The 19456-nt window shown below is 57.2% G+C and overlaps 1 protein-coding gene across 3 annotated transcripts; it reads left to right on the plus strand.

Moving 5' to 3' along the window:
• Positions 1-1367: 1367 nt before the first annotated feature.
• LOC135178282 (protein O-GlcNAcase-like) lies at positions 1368-18761 on the plus strand. Of its 3 annotated transcripts, none has more exons than XM_064149083.1 (17): positions 1368-1781; positions 5157-5208; positions 7634-7731; positions 8313-8443; positions 8660-8831; positions 9122-9220; positions 9523-9807; positions 10052-10180; positions 10582-12161; positions 12232-12406; positions 12702-12758; positions 13656-13741; positions 13916-14074; positions 16769-16860; positions 17228-17420; positions 17500-17671; positions 18024-18761. In XM_064149083.1, exons 1-17 carry the CDS (start codon positions 1742-1744, stop codon positions 18158-18160), a joined length of 3657 nt encoding a protein of 1218 aa, XP_064005153.1. In that variant the 5' UTR covers positions 1368-1741; the 3' UTR covers positions 18161-18761. The 3 variants fall into 3 exon arrangements, with proteins under 3 accessions (XP_064005153.1, XP_064005154.1, XP_064005155.1); XM_064149084.1 differs by having other exon boundaries at positions 13970-14074; XM_064149085.1 differs by lacking the exons at positions 1368-1781; positions 5157-5208; positions 7634-7731 and having other exon boundaries at positions 8356-8439.
• The last annotated feature ends 695 nt before the right edge of the window (positions 18762-19456 follow it).

The raw sequence follows: 19456 nt of genomic DNA on the forward strand, positions 1-19456 counted from the left end.
TCCCACAGTGTCACTGCCTGTCTTGCACCCAGCTTTTACTGCTGTGTGTCAATCTGGTTATCAGTTTTCACTGATGTTCAGAGTCTGGTTATGGGTTGTAGGACCCTCTTCAAGGGTGAAGCTTTAGTGCTCTGGGCTCTAGTTGCATTGTGTAGCCTCCTCCACACCAAAAGGCTGTTGAGTTTTGGGCAGACCTTGCTAGCCCATGCTGATGACCTCTTCTCTGACAGGTCACTGCTGGGTCCTTGGTGGCCCAGATACCATAACTTGTCTTCCTAACACTGTATTAATCTGCAAAGGGAAAAGGGAGATGCCATGGATCCTGATTTTCTAGGGCTTTGATGCCCAGTTCTGTCTAAGCCCATGCTGGTGGCTTCAGTGAATCAGTGGCAGGTGATGAGAGCTGCTAGGAGGATTCTTGGTTGTGCCTCACTGCAGGAGTGCAGCCTCTGCTCTTTCCTGGTTCCTGTCTCCATCCCTCACACTTGCATGGTAACAAAGTCATGTCCTTCCTTTCCAAGCCATGAGGCTGGGGCATGCTGCAGGGATGCTGCAGAGCACAGGTCCAACTTGCACTGAGTCTGACAGGCAGAAAAAGAGCAGAGCAATTCTGTGATACCAAACACACGTCCCTGCGTGTGTGCAGGTACCAGTGAAAATGCAGTTCCCAGGATAGGGAACTAACAGTGTGGCAGCACTTCTGCAAACCAGAACCTGTGGGCCAGAGAGGATCACGAGCTAAGCACGCATCACCAGCTCAGAGCAGTGTGACACAAGGCAAAGAGCAGCCTGAGGTGTGCAGGCAGGTGAGTCACACGCAAGGCACATGGAACAGTCCTGATCTCATGGACCTGGTGAGCCAGAGGAGTCGCACCCTGGGCCTGGCACGCAAGTACCAGCCGGGACGGTGCCTGCTCAGGGATGGATACAAGCGGACAGTGACACTGGAGAGCAGCTCAGCTCTGGGGCTTCGGGCTGCTGGAGCCCAGAAAGAAGCAGGGGCAGGACAGCTGCCTTTGGCCTGCCCCAGGACACCTGCAGCTGGACACCCGGGGACGACGCTGCGGGCGCCGGCGTGAGCACTATCCTAGGCCCCGGTGCGAGCGAGCGGCAGCGGCTGCTGCGCCGCTGCAACAGGCTGCGGGCCGGGACCAGCGCTGCACCGGACCAGCCCTAACAGCGCCTCGGGAAGCAGGGGCTGCGGCCCGACGATACCCAGCCTCGGGCAGGCCCTGCCGGGGCGCCCAAGCCACCGTGGGGCGTGTTTGCCCGGGGGCAGCGCGGCCCCCCCCGCAGGCCCAGCAGTGGCCCCACCCGCAAGGGCCGCCCCTGCGCGGCGTCGGGCGCGTCTCGGCGGGGAGGGGGCAGGCGGTGGGGCCGTCCGCCGCGCATCCCTTCATCCCTCCTTGCATCGCTCCATCTCTCCGTGCATTCCGCCGCGCACACCTGCATCATCCCTCCTCGCGTCACAACGCCTCACCCCTAATTCTCTGTGCATTCCTCTATCGCTCTGCGAGTCGCTCCGCGACTGCCTCCGCACATCTCTCCGTGCTTTCGCCCACCCATCCATCTATCCGCGCACCCCTTTTGCATCTCTCCGCATCTCTCTCCGTCCCTCTTGTGTGACCCTCTGCGCATCCCTCCTTAGCTCCTTGCGTCTCTCCATTGCTCCTCGCATCCCTCCGCGCATTCCCGCGCCCCTCGCCCGCTCTAGCATCGTGTCCCTCTGCACTGCGCGGGTATGGCGGGGCGGCCGCACATCCTCTGCGGCGTGGTGGAAGGTAGGTTACTCCAGGGCCGCGGCTGAGGCCGATGCCCCGTCCGGGCTCTGCAGGGGCTGGCCCCGTCCACACAGAGGTAGCCCCTCCAGAGGGAGTAGGGGCCGGGAAGGGCCGCCGGGAGCCGAGCTGCGTCCGGGAGCTCGGGTATGGGGGAGGCAGGGATCCAGGCCCTGCACAGCACCCTATCTGTGCCCGGCCGTGCAGGACCAGCACCCCCAGTGCCGCTCCCCAGCACTTCCCCAGACCGCCCGCAGCCACCTCAGCACCCCACACCCATCGCAGTGAGGCTTAGGCAACTGCTGCGCTGCCTCCAGCCCTGCGCAGTGCTTTTCCTACTGCCCTGGGTTGGGGTCAGCATCCGGTCTGTCCTCCTGCCGCAATGGACTCTGCCTTGGGCCGTTCCCAGACTGGCCGGAAGAGCCTGATCTCTCATGACAGCTCTGCATGGTTCATTCCTGTCCTTATGCCCCCCCACCCCACGTCCTGTTGCTGCAGCAGAGCATCTGTGGAGCTGGGCCGGGCTTGGCATCCAGAGGGCAAAAGTATCTCCTCTTTCTGGCAGCACAGTACCCGCTGAAGCCCACTGCCCACTGCCTGGAAGTGCAAATAAACACAAAATCAATAGAAAGTGCAGGGCCGGGGCAGCTGATAGTAAAAAGAAATTTGATTCATACAAGAATCATTGGTATAGGAATGCTCGGAAAGCTTGGCAGAGAGAAGGACACAGATGCTGCCAGCAGAGCTGCTCCAGAAGGTGGAGGACTCCAGAACGAGGAAGGAAAAGCATCCCTCACCCAGAAGCATTGTCCCTGACAACAGCACACAGGGTGCAGCAGCTGTAGCAGGGCCAAGGCAGGCCAGGAGTGACATGTCCTACATAGAGCCCATGTTCTCTCCTGATACCCTGGCAGCAGCTAGAGAGCATGGACAGACTGATGCCTGAGAGACCTGCACTATGGACAGTAGAGGGGATGGGGAATGCTTGGGGCCTGGAGACTTCACTTCCCAGTGTGTTCATCAGGACTCTGTGAAGAAATTGCTGAGGGACATCCCAGATGGCCTAGAGCTGGCAAGTGATTATGGTGTTGGTGGATTGTTAGTGTAGTGATCTGGGCCGTGGGTGAGACAAGGAACCAGTGTGCAGCATCACCCATCGGTGACGTCTTGAGAAGAGCAAAGCACCAGCATCACTCTTTTGGAGATGCAGCCACAGGCACAGATAGGTTTTGCTGGTACAGTTAAGCCACTTTACTGCAGAATAGATCAGGGTGGCATTTTTAGCACAGCTGCTGCTAGCAGGGCCAGTATAGTGGGTGAGGATCATGCTTGCAAGACAGTGTTGGGTCACAGCAGTGTGAGTGAGGCACTTGCAAGTAGGTGCCATACATGGACTCCTGGGACCCCACTGATTTGAGAAGGAGTCCTTCTGGACTGGGGAATGGAAAATCTATTTGTCATGGAAATAGCTTTTTTTGGGTGAAATGTCTGCTGAGATCCTTGATTAGCTATAAATGTGGCTCAGTGGGTGGTGGAGGATGACTTGTCAGGTGAATATATGTTATTTCAAAATAAATAGGATAACAGTGTAGATGGTCAGGCAGGTGGAATATCTATCTGCAAAGAAGAGAATTATGTTCAGTGTGTGTTGTGGCACAACCTGCTACTCCATTGCCCAAGGTCAGCTTTGGGGGCTGCAGGATGGTCTCCTGCCAAAGGGAGCAGGGTCCCTTCCCATGTGCTTCTGTGGGCAATGCTGGCCTTGTGCTAGACACTGAGAGCTCCATTCCCCCAAGCCTACCAAGTCATTGCATCATGCCCTTGTATGCCACCCAGCTCAGCAAGGGCGTCTACATCTCTGGGTATCTGCTCCTCCTGGCCTTGTCTGCTGGAAGATGCACTTACAGATGTGAAAGCTGGCTGTAATGCAGAGCCTCTCTGAAACCAGGCAGTTCCCTTGATGGCTAATTGCCCTCACTGTTCAAGACATGATGGATTTTCTGGGAGGTTTCACATTGCAGCTGCCAGATCTTGCACAGACCTGAAGTACTGAATTTCAAGTCTGTGCCGATACACTTCACAGGTTCCCCTTAACCTCCTGGCTAAGAATCTGTCAAATCTGCATCTCTCCAAACCCATGCACCTGCTTATTCTCCCTAAGTGAACTGCCTTACTTACCACTGGGTGTTCTTCCTTAGCTCTGCAGACAGCTCTGCACCTCCCAGCTCTTCCTATGTGCAGAAATAGGAAGAGACCTTTATTTGACAGAAGTTCCAGGAGGGGAATGGGGGCTGCATGTTCATCAGTGCCTCTGCTCTTCATCCAGTTACAGACTGGTTCCCTGCCATGCAGAGCACAGGGCAGGCTGTCAGATGCCATGATGCTGCAGCCTCCAGCTTGTGCCAGATACTGGTACCCAACAACCACCCGAAGCTTGCAAGCAGCAGAAGTGGAAATGTTAAGAGACACTTGGGAATTTGCTGTCTCCAGATCTGTTTCCTGCATTGGGTTTTGTTAATGTGAATCATCTGGGAGGGCATTGCTTTTGCGCCAGCCTTGGTGCTCATTGATGAGCACCTTTGTTAGCAGACATGTGCTAAAGCTGCTTCCTGCTTCCCCTCTCTGGAGATTTCATTTGCAAGCACACTGGGACAGTGCTTTCCAGCTGGGGACAGAGAAGGTGGTTGTGAAAAGACTTGAAGAGTCACAGTCCCAGCACTCGTGGGGATCCCTGTGAGTTTGTTGTGTGCTCCTGATCTGAGAGACAGGGCTGCTGGTCCAAAGTCTTGCCTCACTGCAAGTTTGTGTTTGCAGAGTGTAGGAGAAAGCTGTGTCACTGTCATTTTATTGCAGGTTGTGTTGTGCAGTGATTAAAGATAGAAAGAACAGCTTTTATAGCCCATGGTGGTGTGATGAAGGTCTGCTTGATGCTGCACAGAGATGGAGAGAGGCACAGAATTGGTTCCTCTAAAGCAGAAAATCCCCAGGCAGAAAAGTCTGAAGTGGGTGTACAATAGCTCTGTGCATTGCACCCCAAAATCACACTGGAGTGCCTTGTAGCCTGGCCAGCCCTTGGCTTCTCCAGGCTTGGCCTTTACAGTGTAAATTCCCCCTCCCAGGTTAAGTGCTGCCTTTTGCAATTCTTCTCAGCAACTCTCTCTGGGAAGTATGGAAGCACAGGCTATATGTCCTCTTGTTTGAATGCCAGTGCCTGGCAAGATTATAGCAGGATAATGGACATCTGAAGCACTCAGAGGTAAACAGATGATGGATCTCTGGACTTAAGAGCAGCTGCTTGGGGATAGTACAGAGAAAAAGCTGTTTTAAGGCAGTTGCTGATAACTGTTTTGCCTCTTGTCGTCCTCACCACCTTTACAGGTTTCTATGGGAGACCATGGTCCATGGAGCAGAGGAAACTTCTCTTTCAATGGCAAGTATCCTGAATTTTCCTCTCTGAAAGCATTAGAGTCTGGCTGATAGCAAGGTGGAAGACAGAGTGCTGTGGTTGCAGGGGTGGTGATGGACAAGGTGCTGGAGAGGGCTTCTGGGGCTGGCTGGCTGCTGGAATGCTGGAGTCACAGCAGCGAAGGAGGCTTATGCTTCTCTCGGAGCTGATCTTGCAGTGGACCCTCTGTCCAGCATTCTTGTACCTGGATCTGACCTGGGAAAAGACTTCTGCCTCTGGGCTGGGCGTGGTGGCTGCAGGAAGGACTGCCAGCCCAGACAGATGGGCAGATGTGGGCTGTGCTGTGCAGTGCCAGCAGATGGTGCTGAGACCCTGCCACAGCCCAGGTGCAGCCAGATGTACTTGCCTGAGGGGTCTGGGTCAGTGCTGGCCGCCCCGAGGCAATGGGTCTGGGGATGGGGCCTGGCAAGGCTGGGTGGCCACTAGCTCCTCTGTATTAGCACTACACAGCTGGCACAGGTGTTCCACAGGGACCTGTCAGAGGGACAGGGTCAGACCCTACTGCCCACACCTCAGAGGAGTGATGGTAGCTGGGAAAGGTTTGGAGAGGAGCATGGGGCTGGAAATGGGAAGTCTAAGATACCATCTCTGGAGGCACCAGAAAAGCATGTCATGGGGCAGATGGGCAACCTCTGTGCAGGAGAGGTCTCAGGGAACAGGCAGAGGAGCTGGGGCTGGAAATGGGAAGTCAGATCTTCCCATTCCAGCAGATGGTGTTCACTCCTCTGGAAGCCCACCTCTGGTGCTGGCCTGACAGGACAAGTGCCCAGTGCCTGGTCAGTGAACTGTATGGACCTGAGCAGTGGCACACAGACACTTTATCCTGACGCCGACATCCCTACCTGATGTGTAGGTGGCCCTTGTGTCCCTGTGAGTCCCCATGTACATCTGTGTGTAACCCATGAGTCCTTGTGACAGAAGCATGAGGGCAGGATCTGCCAGAGTCTGGTTGTGAGAACCACCTTGAGGTGGGAGTTGATCTCTGCTAGCAGATGGTGTCCACCAGTGTGATGAGCTGCACCGACAAGTCATGCCACCCATCAACCGGGGCCCTGCAGGGGCTGGCATGGAGCATCCAACGTGGGCAGCACGATGGTTACAGCCTGGGTGGTGCACTGGTGACAGCGTGGGCAGTCACAAGTGCGAGTGAGGACCATAGTGTGGAAACCAGAGATCCAGACACAGAAAAATGTAGCATAGAAAATCTGGGGGAAACATGTAGGAAGGAAAACAAAGATGTGATGTTTTAAAGTGCATTAGGAGTGAAAAGTTCAGTGATGCCTTTGTCTGCTGCTGGCCTGGGAGCGCATGTTTGTGTGTTTGCACATGTGAGTGATAAGTTCATTAGTCTTTCCCTTCTCTGGGAAGGAACACGATGAGGCCCTTGTGCTGTGGTATGAGAAGTGCTTCTTGGTTCATCGTGGGAAAATGTAAACCAGTGTCTACTTAGGAGAATAAGTAAAAATAAATGAATTTCTCAGATGGCTTTGATACAGCAGTGCCAAAAGAGCTGGCCAGGGAGGTGTCTCCCCCATCCTGCTAATTTCCAGTGCGGCCTGGATGGCTGGGGAGATTCCGGAAGGAATCTGTGCTATTTGAAGCCAGAAAGGGCCTTATGGTGGTACAGTCTGATCTCTTGGAGCAGGCAGGTCTCTCAGACCTGTTTCCCTTCAGCTCCATCTGCAGTGGAGCATCTGGAGAGCCAAAGACCTTTCCGCTCCTTTCTTGCCCCAATACAAGCCCTCATGAGTCACCCCTGAACCTGCCATGTCCCTGACTGACAGGTGTGGCTTTTTTTTCCTGTGAGGGCAGGCTGCAAGGCTTGGGGGGCTGTTCAGCCTGCAGAAGAGAAGGCTCCAGGGACACCTTATAGCAGCAGCCTTCCAGTACTTGAAGGAGGCCTACAGGAGAGCTGGAGAGGAACTCTTCATCAGAAGATGCAGTGAGAGGACAAGGGGTAATGGGTTTAAACTGAAAGAGGGTAGATTTAGATTAGATGAAAGGAAGAAGTTCATCACTGTGAGGGTGGTGAGGCACTGAAACAGGTTGATAAGACAGTTTTTAGGTGCCCTATCCCTGGAAGTGTTGGAGACCAGGTACAGCACAGCTGCTGCAAGGAGGCAACATCCTGCTGAGACTTTCTTACCCCAATGCACTATCTCTGGAGGTTCTTTTGTAAGGAACTTAAAGAAAAGCTCCATTGCTCTGAGGGTGCTGGTGCACTGCAAAAGGCTGCCCAGAGAGATCTGTGGTTTAGGAGGGTCTGTGTGAGCAGAGAGGACACTGTGTGCCAATGAGCTCCTGGTGTGATGGGCTGACACCTGCCTGGACACCTCTTTGCAAAGAGCCTGTCCAGAGCTGTGGGTGAGCCCTTGTCCTTGCCACACAGGCTGAGTCGCTGGGGGCTGAACTGCTACATGTACGCACCCAAGGATGAGCTGAAGCACCGACTGCTCTGGAGAGAGCCCTACACGGAGCATGAGGCAGGTAGTGGCTCTGCTGGGCCCCAGCACGGGTGGGCTGATGATACACATCCCATGTCCTTAAGGGTGAAGCATGGTCTATGTCTTGGTCAGGGTTAGGTGAGCTGTTACCATCATTCTTGCCAGGAATGTGCCCAGGAATGTGCAGGGAGTCCTACGGGCACTGCCTGATGCAAGGAGACACACCCCTCTTCCCTGGCCCCCACCCCCCCCGACTCTACTGGATACAAGGTGACCCCCAGATCCTTCCCATCACATGGAATTGCCCATGAGCCCACCCAGCCCACAGACCCTGGTGGAGAGAACTCTGTGTCCCAAGGAACTGTACACTGTCTCCCCTGGGACTCTCCCCTTCAGATTCTCTCTCACGCTCCCCAATGCCCTCGGCTTCTTCCTTTTGGGCTATTACAGTTCCCTCTCACTCCATCCCTTCTGTTCCTCCATTCCTTCTGTCCCTCCACCCCTTCTCTCCCTCCATCCTTTCTCTGTCCCTTCTTTCTCTCCCTCTGTCCCTTCTCTTCATTCCTTCTCTTCCTCTGTCCCTCACCTTTCAGCACTCACAGCACCCTTCTGCTTTGTCCCCAGCCTGTATGCAGTCCCTCATCAAAGCTGCTCAAGAGCAGGGTGTGGAGTTTGTTTTTGCCATTTCTGCTGGCCAGGACATGGTGTTCTCAAGTGCTGGTGATCGGCTCCTGCTGCAGCAAAAACTCAGGCAGGTACCGTGGGCCACCTTCCTTCATCCCTCTGCTCCCAGATGAGGGGAGGTGGTGAGGGCTGTTCTGCGCACCCTGTCATCCAGGGTGCTGGCAGTAGGGGCTGGTCTGCGCACCCTGCCATCCAGGGTGCCCAGGCAGTAGGGGCTGGTCTGGGGCTTGCTGCCTCCTTTGTCCCTGCTGCACAGGGATCCTAGCAGCCCGTGCCCATGTCTGCAGGTGGCTGCCATGGGATGCCACTCCTTTGCACTGCTCTTTGATGACATTGACCCCTACATGTGCCAAGCTGACAGAGACGTCTTCCCTTCGCTGGCAAAGGCTCAGGCGTCTGTGGCCAATGAGGTGTACCAGCAGCTGGGCCAACCCTCCATCTTCCTCTTCTGCCCTACAGGTGACACCTGCAGCCATGGCCCTGGTAACAAATAGGGGTGCCCTTTGGCTGGCTGCACCCAGCACCCATGTCTGCCGAGAGTGGACTGCCCACAGTCTCTGGCATCCCCCCAGCCCCTTTGTGCCACTCTGGGAGCCCTGGAGATCTCAGGGCTGGGGCAGGACCAGGCTGTAGACATGCATGCTGTACCCCATGCCCTGCACATCTCCCCAGGTGCTCCCCACCATCCTCGGGGATCATCTCTTCCAGTCTCCCTGCCCCTCAAGGGATGCTCTGTGCTCTTTCCCCAGAGTACTGCAGCTCCCTTTGCACTCCCAGCCCCAGCCGGTCCTGTTACCTGCTGACCATTGGGCAGGAGCTGCTTCCAGGGATCGGTGTCATCTGGACAGGTGAGTGCCCTGTGCAGCTTCCTAGCGAGAGGCAGCACCCACAGACCCTGCAACCATGAGCTCCATCCTGGGAGAAGTGCCAGCAAGTGGCCCTGCCTTGGTACTTTTGGCACCAGGGTGTATAGCCCCAGCCAGGCAAGCAGGGGGTTTGGCTGTGGCTCTGCTCTCCTGGATGGAGAGGTGAGTTGGGGTGACTGCCCTAGTCTCCATGCTCAGTGCCCAGATTTGTGTGTGCCCCTGTTGTGAGTGTGTATGGTGGACCATGCTGCCAGCATGCTCTGTGCATGTCTGTGATGCTCCAGGCCCGAAGGTAGTGTCACAGGAGCTCTCTGCCACGCTGCTGGAGGAGGTGGAGAGTGTCCTGCAGCGCCGCCCCATCATCTGGGACAATCTGTATGCCAACGACTACGACTGCAGACGTGTCTTCCTGGGCCCCTACACAGGACGTGCTCCTGGACTCATGCCCAGGCTCCGTGGACTGCTCCTTAACCCCAACTGCGAGCTCCAGGCCAACTTCGTCCCCATACACACACTGGGCAGCTGGTTTCGGAGTGAGCTGGGGAGCTGTGCTTATCCCGACTGTGCAGGTACATGGCCCCAGCACTGCAGGCAGCTCTGGTTGTGGGGCCCCAGTGCCAGCAGTGAGCTTATGCACCCAGGGCAGGGTCTGCCCATCCCTGCCCATCTGTGCAGCCTGGGTGAAGTGTCCCACCTGCTTGGGATCCATCCTGTGGGTATCTCCTTGTGGGAGATGCCCGCCCTTAGTGGCATGGGATAGCTCCATCAAGCAAAGAGTGGGGCTGCGCAGGCTGATGAGCTCCAGTTCTTCAGGGGTGGAGACTGTGGCAGCTCTGGATGACAGCCATGACCCACGGGAGGGGGACTACAGCCCCCAGGAGGCCTTGGAGCTGGCGCTGTGTGACTGGGTGGCTGAGATACACCGACAGGCCTCAGAGCCAGGTGGGTGATGAATTTGCGCTTCCTTCACCTCTTCCAGTGTGCTGGCCCAGTTCAGCTAGGAACTTGTCTGGGTTTGTGTTTGTCGTGGTGGTCAGGTGTGGATGTCCATCGTATTGTGCCACTCATGAGTGCTCTTGCCCTGGCTGCAGCCCAGGGCAGTCTCCTTGGCTGGCAGGGTGTGGTCCCAGCCCATGACACAGCTCTGGAGGAAGGATTTCAGCCAAGTGCAAACTTGGTGTTTAGCGCAGCGTGATGCAAAGTCCATGGTCCCGGCAGCTCCCCTGTCCCTGCCAGCCTGGAGACGAGGCTTCCAGCACTGCTGCCCCTCCCATGCCGAGCTCTTGTGCCTCATGGGTGGCAGTTTCTATGCAGGTGCCAGAGAGCTTGCTCCTTTCTGCCAGGAGGAAGAACCCCAGGACACCCCAGCGTCAGCCTCAAGGGAGGAGCGAGGCTGCAGCCTGGCATGGCAGGACAGGAGATCATGCCTGAACCCCAGACCCATGACTCTCTTCCCAGTGAGGCAGACCAGAACGGCCCTGAGCCCTGCAGGCTGGCACCAGGAAAGGAAAGGAAGAAGGTGACCTCAGAGCAAGAGAAAGGCAGTGGGAGCAGGAACACAACTTATGGCCAGCAAAGCCCCACAGGTGACAGGGACCAGTCCACTACAGGGAGCAGAGCAAGCTGTGAGTCCTCCTCCGCTCTGCCTAGCACAGCTGGGAGTGCCCAGTCTACAGGAACTCTGGTGCCTACTGAGACCTTCCACAGTCCAGGTCCCACCATGAACTGCAGCAAGGGGGACAAAAAGAGCCAGAACCTTCCCCTCCCCTCTAGTGATGCCAGAACAGAAAATGGAAGCCCTCCCCAGCCTGAGGCCAGCAGGGCTGACATGCTCCAGACACCTTCAGGAACTGGAGCTGGTGCCAGCCTTGCTCCCTCAGCACCTCCCACTGATGGGGCTAGCACCAGCCCTGCTCCCTCAGCACCTCTCACTGATGGGGCTAGCACCAGCCCTGCACCCTCAGCACCTCTCACTGATGGGGCTAGCACCAGCCCTGCACCCTCAGCACCTCTCACTGATGGGGCTAGCACCAGCCCTGCTCCCTCAGCACCTCTCACTGATGGGGCTAGCACCAGCACAGTTCCCCCCGCACCACTCACTGATGGGGGTGGCACAAATCCTGACCCCTCAACACCACCCACTGATGGGCCTCACACCAACCCTGACACCCCAGCACTATTCACTGATGGGGCTGGCATCAGCCCTGTCTCCCTGGCACTACCCACTGATGAGGTTGGTGCCATCCCTGGCCCCATGGCACCACTGACCCCAGAGGAAGCTGTGTCCAGTCCCATGTCCCTGCTGACCCTGGAGAAGGCTGGATCTGGCCCCATGGTGCCACTGAGCCCAGAGGAGGCCAGGTCCAGCCCCACAGCACCAGTGGCCCCAGAAGAGGCCAGGACCAGCCCCACAGCATTGATGATCCCAGAGGAGGCCAGGACCAGCCCCACAGCATTGATGATCCCAGAGGAGGCCAGGACCAGCCCCACAGCACTGGTGCCTTCAGAGGAGGCCAGGACCAGCCCCACAGCACCGATGGCCCCAGAGGAGGCCAGGACCAGCCCCACAACACCGATGGCCCCAGAGGAGGCCAGGACCAGCCCCACAGCACTGATGATCCCAGAGGAGGCCAGGACCAGCCCCACAGCAACTATGGCTTCAGAGGAGGCCAGGACCAGCCCCACAGCAACGGTGGCCCCAGAGGAGGCCAGGACCAGCCCCACAGCATCAGTGACCCCAGAGGAGGCGAGGTCCAGCCCCCTGACACCGCTGACTCTGAGTGAAGTCCGGATGTTGGTGGAGCTCTTCTACCTGCCCTACCATCATGGGCCACTGGCACAGCATCTCCTGGAGCACTTCCGGTGGCTCCGGGCAAACAGCCTCAGCGTGGGGATCCCGTCGACAGAATCTGATGCCTGCGGGGTAAGAGCAGTCTGGGCGCTGTTGCGGGACAGTGCCCGCCGCAGTTGCGCTGATGCTTGTCCCACCGCAGGGCACGCAGTGGCGTGGCCGAGCCCAGTCCTTCCAGCTGCTCTGCGCCCAGACGTGCCGCCTGCACAGCCGCTTCGTCAGCAGCGCCGGGCGGGCGCTCCTCTATGACCTGCATCCCTACCTCTGGGACATCCGCAACATGCTGCTGGCCGCCAGCGCCTTCGTCCTCTGGCTGGGTATGTGCCTGGTGCCAGCCCTGAGCCAGCCCATGGCTCCTGGCCAAATCCAGGCGTGCCGAAGTGCAGGACCCCGGGCACTGCAGCACTCCCAGGGCATCTGAGCCTTGTCCTTGGGATGATATGCTGATTTTCCCCCTAAAGAGGTGAAAGCATCTGGGACCCTCCTCCCAGAGGTCTGGGATCCCTGTCCCCAGCCAGGGGTGACAGGTCTCTCCTGCGGGAGTACACCTCCCCTTGACACCTTCCCCATGCTGACCTGTGTCCCATGCTCACGCTCTTGCCTCCTTTGCAGATGGCCATCTCCTCTGTGATCCTGACCCCAAGGGCACCTGGGGGAGCTGCTTTGGCTGTAAGTACTGGTACCACCCTGGATCACCTGCCAGAGCCCTGGGGCCCTGGCTACCACCCTGTCACCTCCAGTTCAGCAGCAGCAGCAGCCAGCACTCACCATTGGGCTGCCTTTGCCCTTAGCCTGCTAAGCTATGTGGGAAGAGCCATGGGAAGGCTGGCACCCGAGTGCCCTGACACATGAGCCAGGACAGGCACTGCTGCTGGGGACAGGGCAGTCCCCAGTGCAGCTCTTCATCTCTCACAGTCTCGAAGGAATGTCTGTTCCTAATTCCTGAGGACATGGCTCCTCAGCCTTTTTCACCCAAGGTCCCTTTAGCCTTCCTTCTAAAGAGGTCCGTGGCCCATTGAGAGCAGAGATGCCCTGAGTGACAGAAGTGAGGATGGATTTTTGAAGGCTTATGCCTCACTTTGGAAGTCACTGTTCCACTGCCTTAGGGTTCCATTGTTGTTCTTGAGCCTCATGACCCCTTACAAGCCATGAACTGTTACTAGGTGACAAGCTGAGAGGGTCTCCGGGCTCAGTGTTAGACAGGGCTATGTGCCTTGAGCCATTTCTGCAGGGAGGCAGCTGCATGTGGAGTAAGGCCCCAGAGGCACTGCAGAGCTGGCTGGACAGCAAAGCATCACTGTCTGCAGCCAGGAGCTGTGTCATGAGGGCCACTTCAAGCCCTGCTGTAGACACTGTGTTGCCACCCTAGTGCGTGGGGCTGGCTGAGCCCTGGTGAGACTCATGCCCTGGTGGGGTCTCATGCCTGGGCTGTACAGCTGCAGGGACAGATCCTTGGAGCTGTGAGCAGTGTAGCTATGTAGTGAAGGCTGATTTCTCAAAGCCCAGAAGGTTTTTGTTCACCTCACATGTGCCTGTCTTCTGGTGCCTGTCTTCTGATGCCTTCAGGGTGCCAAAACACCACAGCACCGATTCTGCTGGGGAGTGATGCTGAGCCCTGGGCACGTCGTGGAGGCCTCTTTGGAGAGCTGCAGGTGAGAGCATGCTCGTATCTGGGGGGCTGAAGCCAGGATCCCAGCCAGTGCTCCTGGCCCTGCCATGGCTTGCTGCAAGTCTGGGAAAGCAGAGTCACCCTAGGCCTCAGCACCTTGGCTGCAGCTCCCAGGCTTTAGGGTGCCTCCGAGAGACCCTCATCCTGCTGCCTGCAGGACAATATTTGGATCCCGGACAACCTACTCCCTGATGGACTGTGTCTCTTCCAGGCACTGCTGCCTGTGGGCAACAGCTGTGACCTCTTCTACCACCCACCTCCACTCTTCCCATCCAGTCAGCTGTACCTCCTGCGACCACTGCTGCCCCTGGACAAGGTGGGAGTCCCATGGCCTGTGCTGTGTGCACTCATGAGACACATGCTTCTCTGCTGCTGTCTCTGCCCCAGGACTGAGCTTGCACAGCAGGGGGACAGAGCTGGGAAGGGGCTCTGGACTGCAGCCCCACTCAGAGCAGGCCAGCCTGAGATGAGTTACCTGGGCCTGTGTCCATCAATGTGTCAGCCCCTAGGTCTGCATAGTGAATGCTGTGGGTAGTGGCCTCAGCAGAGGCCATTGGGTGATGGCCTCTGAGTGACCACTCCTAGGTCAGAGTCCACCCTGTTTGCCAGCAGTAAGAGAGGGAGACTCAGCTCAGAAGTGAGCAGCAGGCACAGCTTCAGGTAAACTGGCACAGCTTTGAGGTGGCCAGGTTGTGAAGGTGATCTCCAGAGTACCCTCAGCACAGGTCTCTGGCGGTGCCTGGAATGATTCAGAACAGGAGAAATGTGCATGGTGACTTCTGCAGCCTTGATCAGACTGCATCTCTGGGCACTGCCTGAGCCTGTTGAGGTTCATTTTCCAATCAGTCCTTTCAAACCCTTCTCCAGTTTACTGGAGAGGGAGCAGCTTCTGTCAGCTGTGGCCTGCTTGCTCCATTTGACATCGAGCAGTTCTATGGGAGCAGTTCCAGGAGAGGGAAAGGGAGGCAAAGGGAAGGGGAGAAATGTGGAGGTGGGTGGAGGCACAAGTTGAATTGCTTCCAGATCCAGCAGACCCCCGTGTTCCCCATGTGCCACACTTCCTCACTGTGCTCCCTTTCCTATCTAGAGGGAATGCTGGTGCTGCAGGTCCAGCCACTGTGGGCACCACTGCATGTGCCCACTAAATGCAGTACCCAGCAACATGCATCCAGCTCATACACAGCAGAGGAGGGGCGGGAGGCACATGAGAGCAGATTGCAGTGTCAGGCTGCAGCTGTTAGTGACTCACACTGCAAGTGACCATCTGCAGTTGCCTGCTGTCAGATTTCATCTGGTCAGGATACATCTGAACAAGATGAATGTGTCCCAGGAAATGCTGGGAGAAAGATCCAGCAAAACACTTCATCATGAGGGAAAGGCTGTCAGTGTTGTAGTCCTCCACTTTTGAGTGGAGTAGTATCAGAGGTGCCTTTGATACTATGCCCCACAAAGTTCTTGTAGACAAATTGGCTACTCATGGCTTGGATGAGCACACTGTCTCCTGGATAAAAAACCGGCTGGATAGGAGGGCACAGAGAGTGGTGGTCAATGGACTTAAATCCAGTTGGTGGCCAGTCACTAGTGGTGTTCCTCAGGGATCTGTGTCGGGACCACTTCTTTTTAACAGCTTTATTGATGACCTTGATTCAGGCATAGAGAGTGTCATCAGTAAGTTTGCAGATGACACCAAGTTAGGTGGAAGTATTGATATGAGGGTAGAGAGGCTCTTCAGAGGGACTTGGATAGGTTAGATCAAAGGGGCAACATTAATGGGATGAGTTTCAACAAGGCCAAATGCCAGCTCCTGCACTTGGGTCACAACAGCCCCAAGCAACGCTACGGGCTTGGGGCAGTGTGGCTGGAGAGCTGCCTGGCAGAAAGGGATCTGGGGGTTGTATCAGACAAGCAGCTGAATATGAGCCAGCAGTGTGCTCAGGCAGCCAAGAAGGCCAATGGCATCCTGGCTTGGATTAAAAATGCTGTGGCCAGCAGGAGTAGGGAGATGATTGCCCCTTGTACTTGGCTTTGGTGAGGCCACACCTCGAGTATGGTGTTCAGTTTTGGGCACTGCAATACAGGAGAGATGTGGAGGTGCTGGAGTGGGTCCAGAGGAGGCCAACAGCAGGTCCAGAGGGGAAGGGCCTAGAGAGTAAATCTTATGAGGAGCAACTGAGGGAGCTGGAGCTGTTTAGTTTGAAAAAGACGAGGCTGAGGGGAGACCTCATTGCTCTCTACAACTAGCTGAAGGGACATTGTGGAGAGGCTGCTGGTGGTCTCTTCTCACAAATAACTGGAGACAGGACAAGGGGGAATGGCCTTGAGCTGAGGCTGGATAGGTTTAGATTGGACATTAGGAAAAAGTTTTTCATGGAGAGAGAGGTCAGGTACTGGAATGAGCTGCCCAGGGATGCGGTGGAGTCACCACTTCTGGATGTGTTTAAGGGTCATTTGGATGTGGTGCTTAGGGGTATGGTTTAAGGTGAATCTTGTAGTGTAGGGTTATAGGTTGGTCTTGGTGATCCTGAGGGTGTTTTTCAACCTGGATGTTTCTGTGATCCTGTTCTGGGCATGGCACTGTCCTGTCCTAGTCACTTCATGGCCAGGGCAGCCTTTCCTTGGAGAAGCAGTGCTTTTATCAGGATGTGCTTTTCACTGATCCTGTGAGCAGCAGCAAACTCAAATCTGACCATCATGGGGACTTTGGAGATGTCACGTGGAGACTAGGTCTGAGGCCAGCAGAAGGTGGTGCAGGGTGCATCACTGGGTGCAGACACTTGTACCTTTAGGTGGCTGAAGCACATACTTCTATACCTTCATACCTCCATGCCTTCCCTGGCTGGAATACACTGGAGGCTGCAGCCCGGGCTGCAGTCCACTTTATGGTCCCTTCAGGCAGCTGCTGGTACATGGTTCTGTGGTAGGGGCTGTGTTGGAGGCACCAGCCATGGTGGGGCCATGGCAAGGCAGAGGCTGGACAGAGACAGGGCTAAGACAGATCTGGGTCTTCCAGGGAGAGCTTTACCGAATGTGCCGGGAGAGTCTGGACTGTGACCCCAAAGTGGAAGAGATCCTCACGTCCCACCCTGATCTCCTTGGTGACAGGTGAGATGTGGCCTACTCTGGGTGCCGAGCCCAGCTGTGTGCTGGGTGACAAGAGACCTGTGTTATAAGCCAGTGGCTTGTGCCCCTATGGGGACCTGCTCTGCCTGCCCCATGTCTGGTGATGGGAGTGGGCAAGGAGGGCAGTCCCTGCACTGGTGTCCAGCCAGGTGGTGGCAGCTGCCATGGGGATGGACCCACTGCCTAGGCTATCTGCAGCTGTAGCTGCTGCCCTTAGCTGAGGGGTTCTGCTGGGGATGGTGAGTTGTGTGCTGGACTGCTGTCCCACAGGGGCAGGGAGGAGGAGGCTGGTCTGAGCCATCCTTGAGGCAGGCAAGCTCTAGCTCAGTAGTGCTGCTCTGGCTGGCAGGCTGCTGGGCAGCTTCCTGAGCCTGAGCCCCGAGTACACCTTTGTGCTGGAGGATGAGGATGGTCCGTGTGGCTATGCAGTCGGAGCACTCTGTGCTGAAGGCTTCCTGCAGCAGCGAGACAGCAGCTGGCTGCCAGCCCTGCGGCGCAAGTACCCCCGAGATCTGTGTCCAGCTTCCCCAGCTCTGGGACAGGTGAGGCGGCATCTGAAGCAGAGGGGAGCAAGCGTGGAAGGATGGAATGAGTTCCATTGTTTTTGTTTGTCTCCTGCAGGATGCCCTGGAGGAAGCTCTGCTCTTCTTCCATGCAGAGCCGCCCACCGTGCCCCTACCCGTGCTGCGGCGCTTCCCCTCCCTAGTGCAGCTGGGCACAGCCCCTCGTGTACTGGACGCTGGTGCCAGCCGCAGCCTGGCCATCTGCCTGCTGAGTGCACTCAGGGCCAATGGTGAGCATAACCTCCCTGGGCTGGGGGATGAGACTCCCTGATCCAGCACCACTCCATCCTGAGGGCCTCCTTGCCCACCCCTGAGCCTAAGCTGGCCTCATCTGCACCCTAGCTGTGAACACGGGGCTGCAGCAGCCTTCACTGGGAAACTTTGTCCCCTCTCTGAGCAGCCTGGCCCCAGCTCCCAGGCACTGTACTCTCTCCTGGCATGCAGACCCATGCTTCAGGGCATCATGCAGCACTCATCATCCAAGGGCAGTGCAGATGCTGTGGAGTGAGTCCCAGGCACTGGTCCCTAGCCCCAGCACTGCAGTCCTTGTGCCAGAGGTCAAATGTCCCATCTTCCTTCCAGGGTCACGGGGAGTGTTTTGCCAGGTCAGTGACGGTGACCGGCAGCAGCTGAGCTTCTACAGCAAGCTGGGCTTCGTTGCCCTGCCAGTGGCCTGGGACAGCTCTCCTGGTGCTCGGCTCCTGGGACGTCTCCTCTGAGCACACTGTGCTGAGTGTGGGCATGGGAAGGTGGTGCCATGGAACAGACTGCCCCCCATCCCACACAGCACTGTCCTGAGAGAGCAAGGAGCAGAGGGGCACCTTGTGCAGGGCAGATACATGTAATGGATGGGGAACGTGGCCCGGGATGGCAAGATGTCACTGGGATGCATGCAGGAGACTTGGCGGTGAGAGTCCTTGGGCCACAGAGAGATATTTCTGCCATCTCAGAAGAGTTAGGCATCAGGGCCCTTCCACTCCTTTCCCAACTGTTCCTGGCTGCTGAGTGCCCTCCACCTTTGCCAAGGAGCAAGCAATGTTCCCATGCTGTTTGCTGACCACCAGGAACTGTAAGTGGTATTTAGGGTGGTAGAGCATGGCACAGTGTGTTAGCCCCACGAGAGTGTCCGTGTCCCACAGGATGGGCTGTCCAGCTCTGTCTATTCCCTGTGTGGCCTTAGGCTGGACAGCTGGTGTCAGAGCTGGCTCTCAGCACCAAGGATTGATCCAGTATGGGACACAAGAAGGCAGACTCCACCTCTGCTGCCCAGGGGCTGGGGGAGGTGCTGTCCTGGGCAATAAAGCATCTTCTGGGCTCTCACCATGGTTTGTCTCTTGGGGGAATGTGTTGTAGTACCAGCATATCCCTATCTTACCCTCATGCCTACTTATTAAGCCAGTCCTGTCCTCCCATCTCATGCCAACTCTCATTGCATCCAGTCCTGTGTGACTTGAGCAAAGCAGCTCTCCACGCGACACCACTCAAGCTGCTTCCCAGCCTTTGGCCTCCCCTTATCTGCTCCAGGCAGGGGCTCCAGACCGGCAGCATGTGCTCAGAAGAGGGCTTCCTGAGGAGCTGGGCAGACCCCAGCCCTGCAGGATGGGGTCGTTGCACTCCCAGGACAGGCAGCATGGCTGCAGGGAGGATGCCTGGGCAGCTGTGCTGCAGCCTCTGCAGCAGCGCTGGCAGGGAGGGTGAAAGGTGCAAACCCTCTCCAACGGCCGCCGGAGATGTGTGAGGAGGTTGTGGCGGGGATGGCCGAGAGATCAGGAGTGAGGGAACTCGAGCGGCCCTGCCGTCCTATGCACCTTGGCACTCTTGCCGTGTCCAGCGTCCCGTCCCTGTGCTCGAGGTCACCCGCCACGGGGCGCCCGGCGCTCCCGAGGTGCTGGGGCCCAGTGCGGGCGGCGCAGCGCGGATCGGCTACCTCCGGGAGGGCACGGGTCCAGGGCTGTCCTGCCCAGCGGGCAGTCGCCCCCGAGGCTCTCGGAGCGGCCCCGGCAGCCCCTGAGCCT

The sequence above is a fragment of the Pogoniulus pusillus genome, chromosome 9, assembly GCF_015220805.1.
Source record: "Pogoniulus pusillus isolate bPogPus1 chromosome 9, bPogPus1.pri, whole genome shotgun sequence".
Classification (NCBI taxonomy): Eukaryota; Metazoa; Chordata; class Aves; order Piciformes; family Lybiidae; genus Pogoniulus; species Pogoniulus pusillus.

Bases quoted from the DNA above. Each gene is read 5' to 3' on its own strand.
- LOC135178282 (XM_064149083.1), top strand. From the start codon at position 1,742: ATGGCGGGGCGGCCGCACATCCTCTGCGGCGTGGTGGAAG. The intron at 10,181-10,581 runs GTGGGTGATGAA...CCTTTCTGCCAG, and splicing joins CCGACAGGCCTCAGAGCCAG to GAGGAAGAACCCCAGGACAC. The intron at 16,861-17,227 runs GTGAGATGTGGC...TCTGGCTGGCAG, and splicing joins CCTGATCTCCTTGGTGACAG to GCTGCTGGGCAGCTTCCTGA.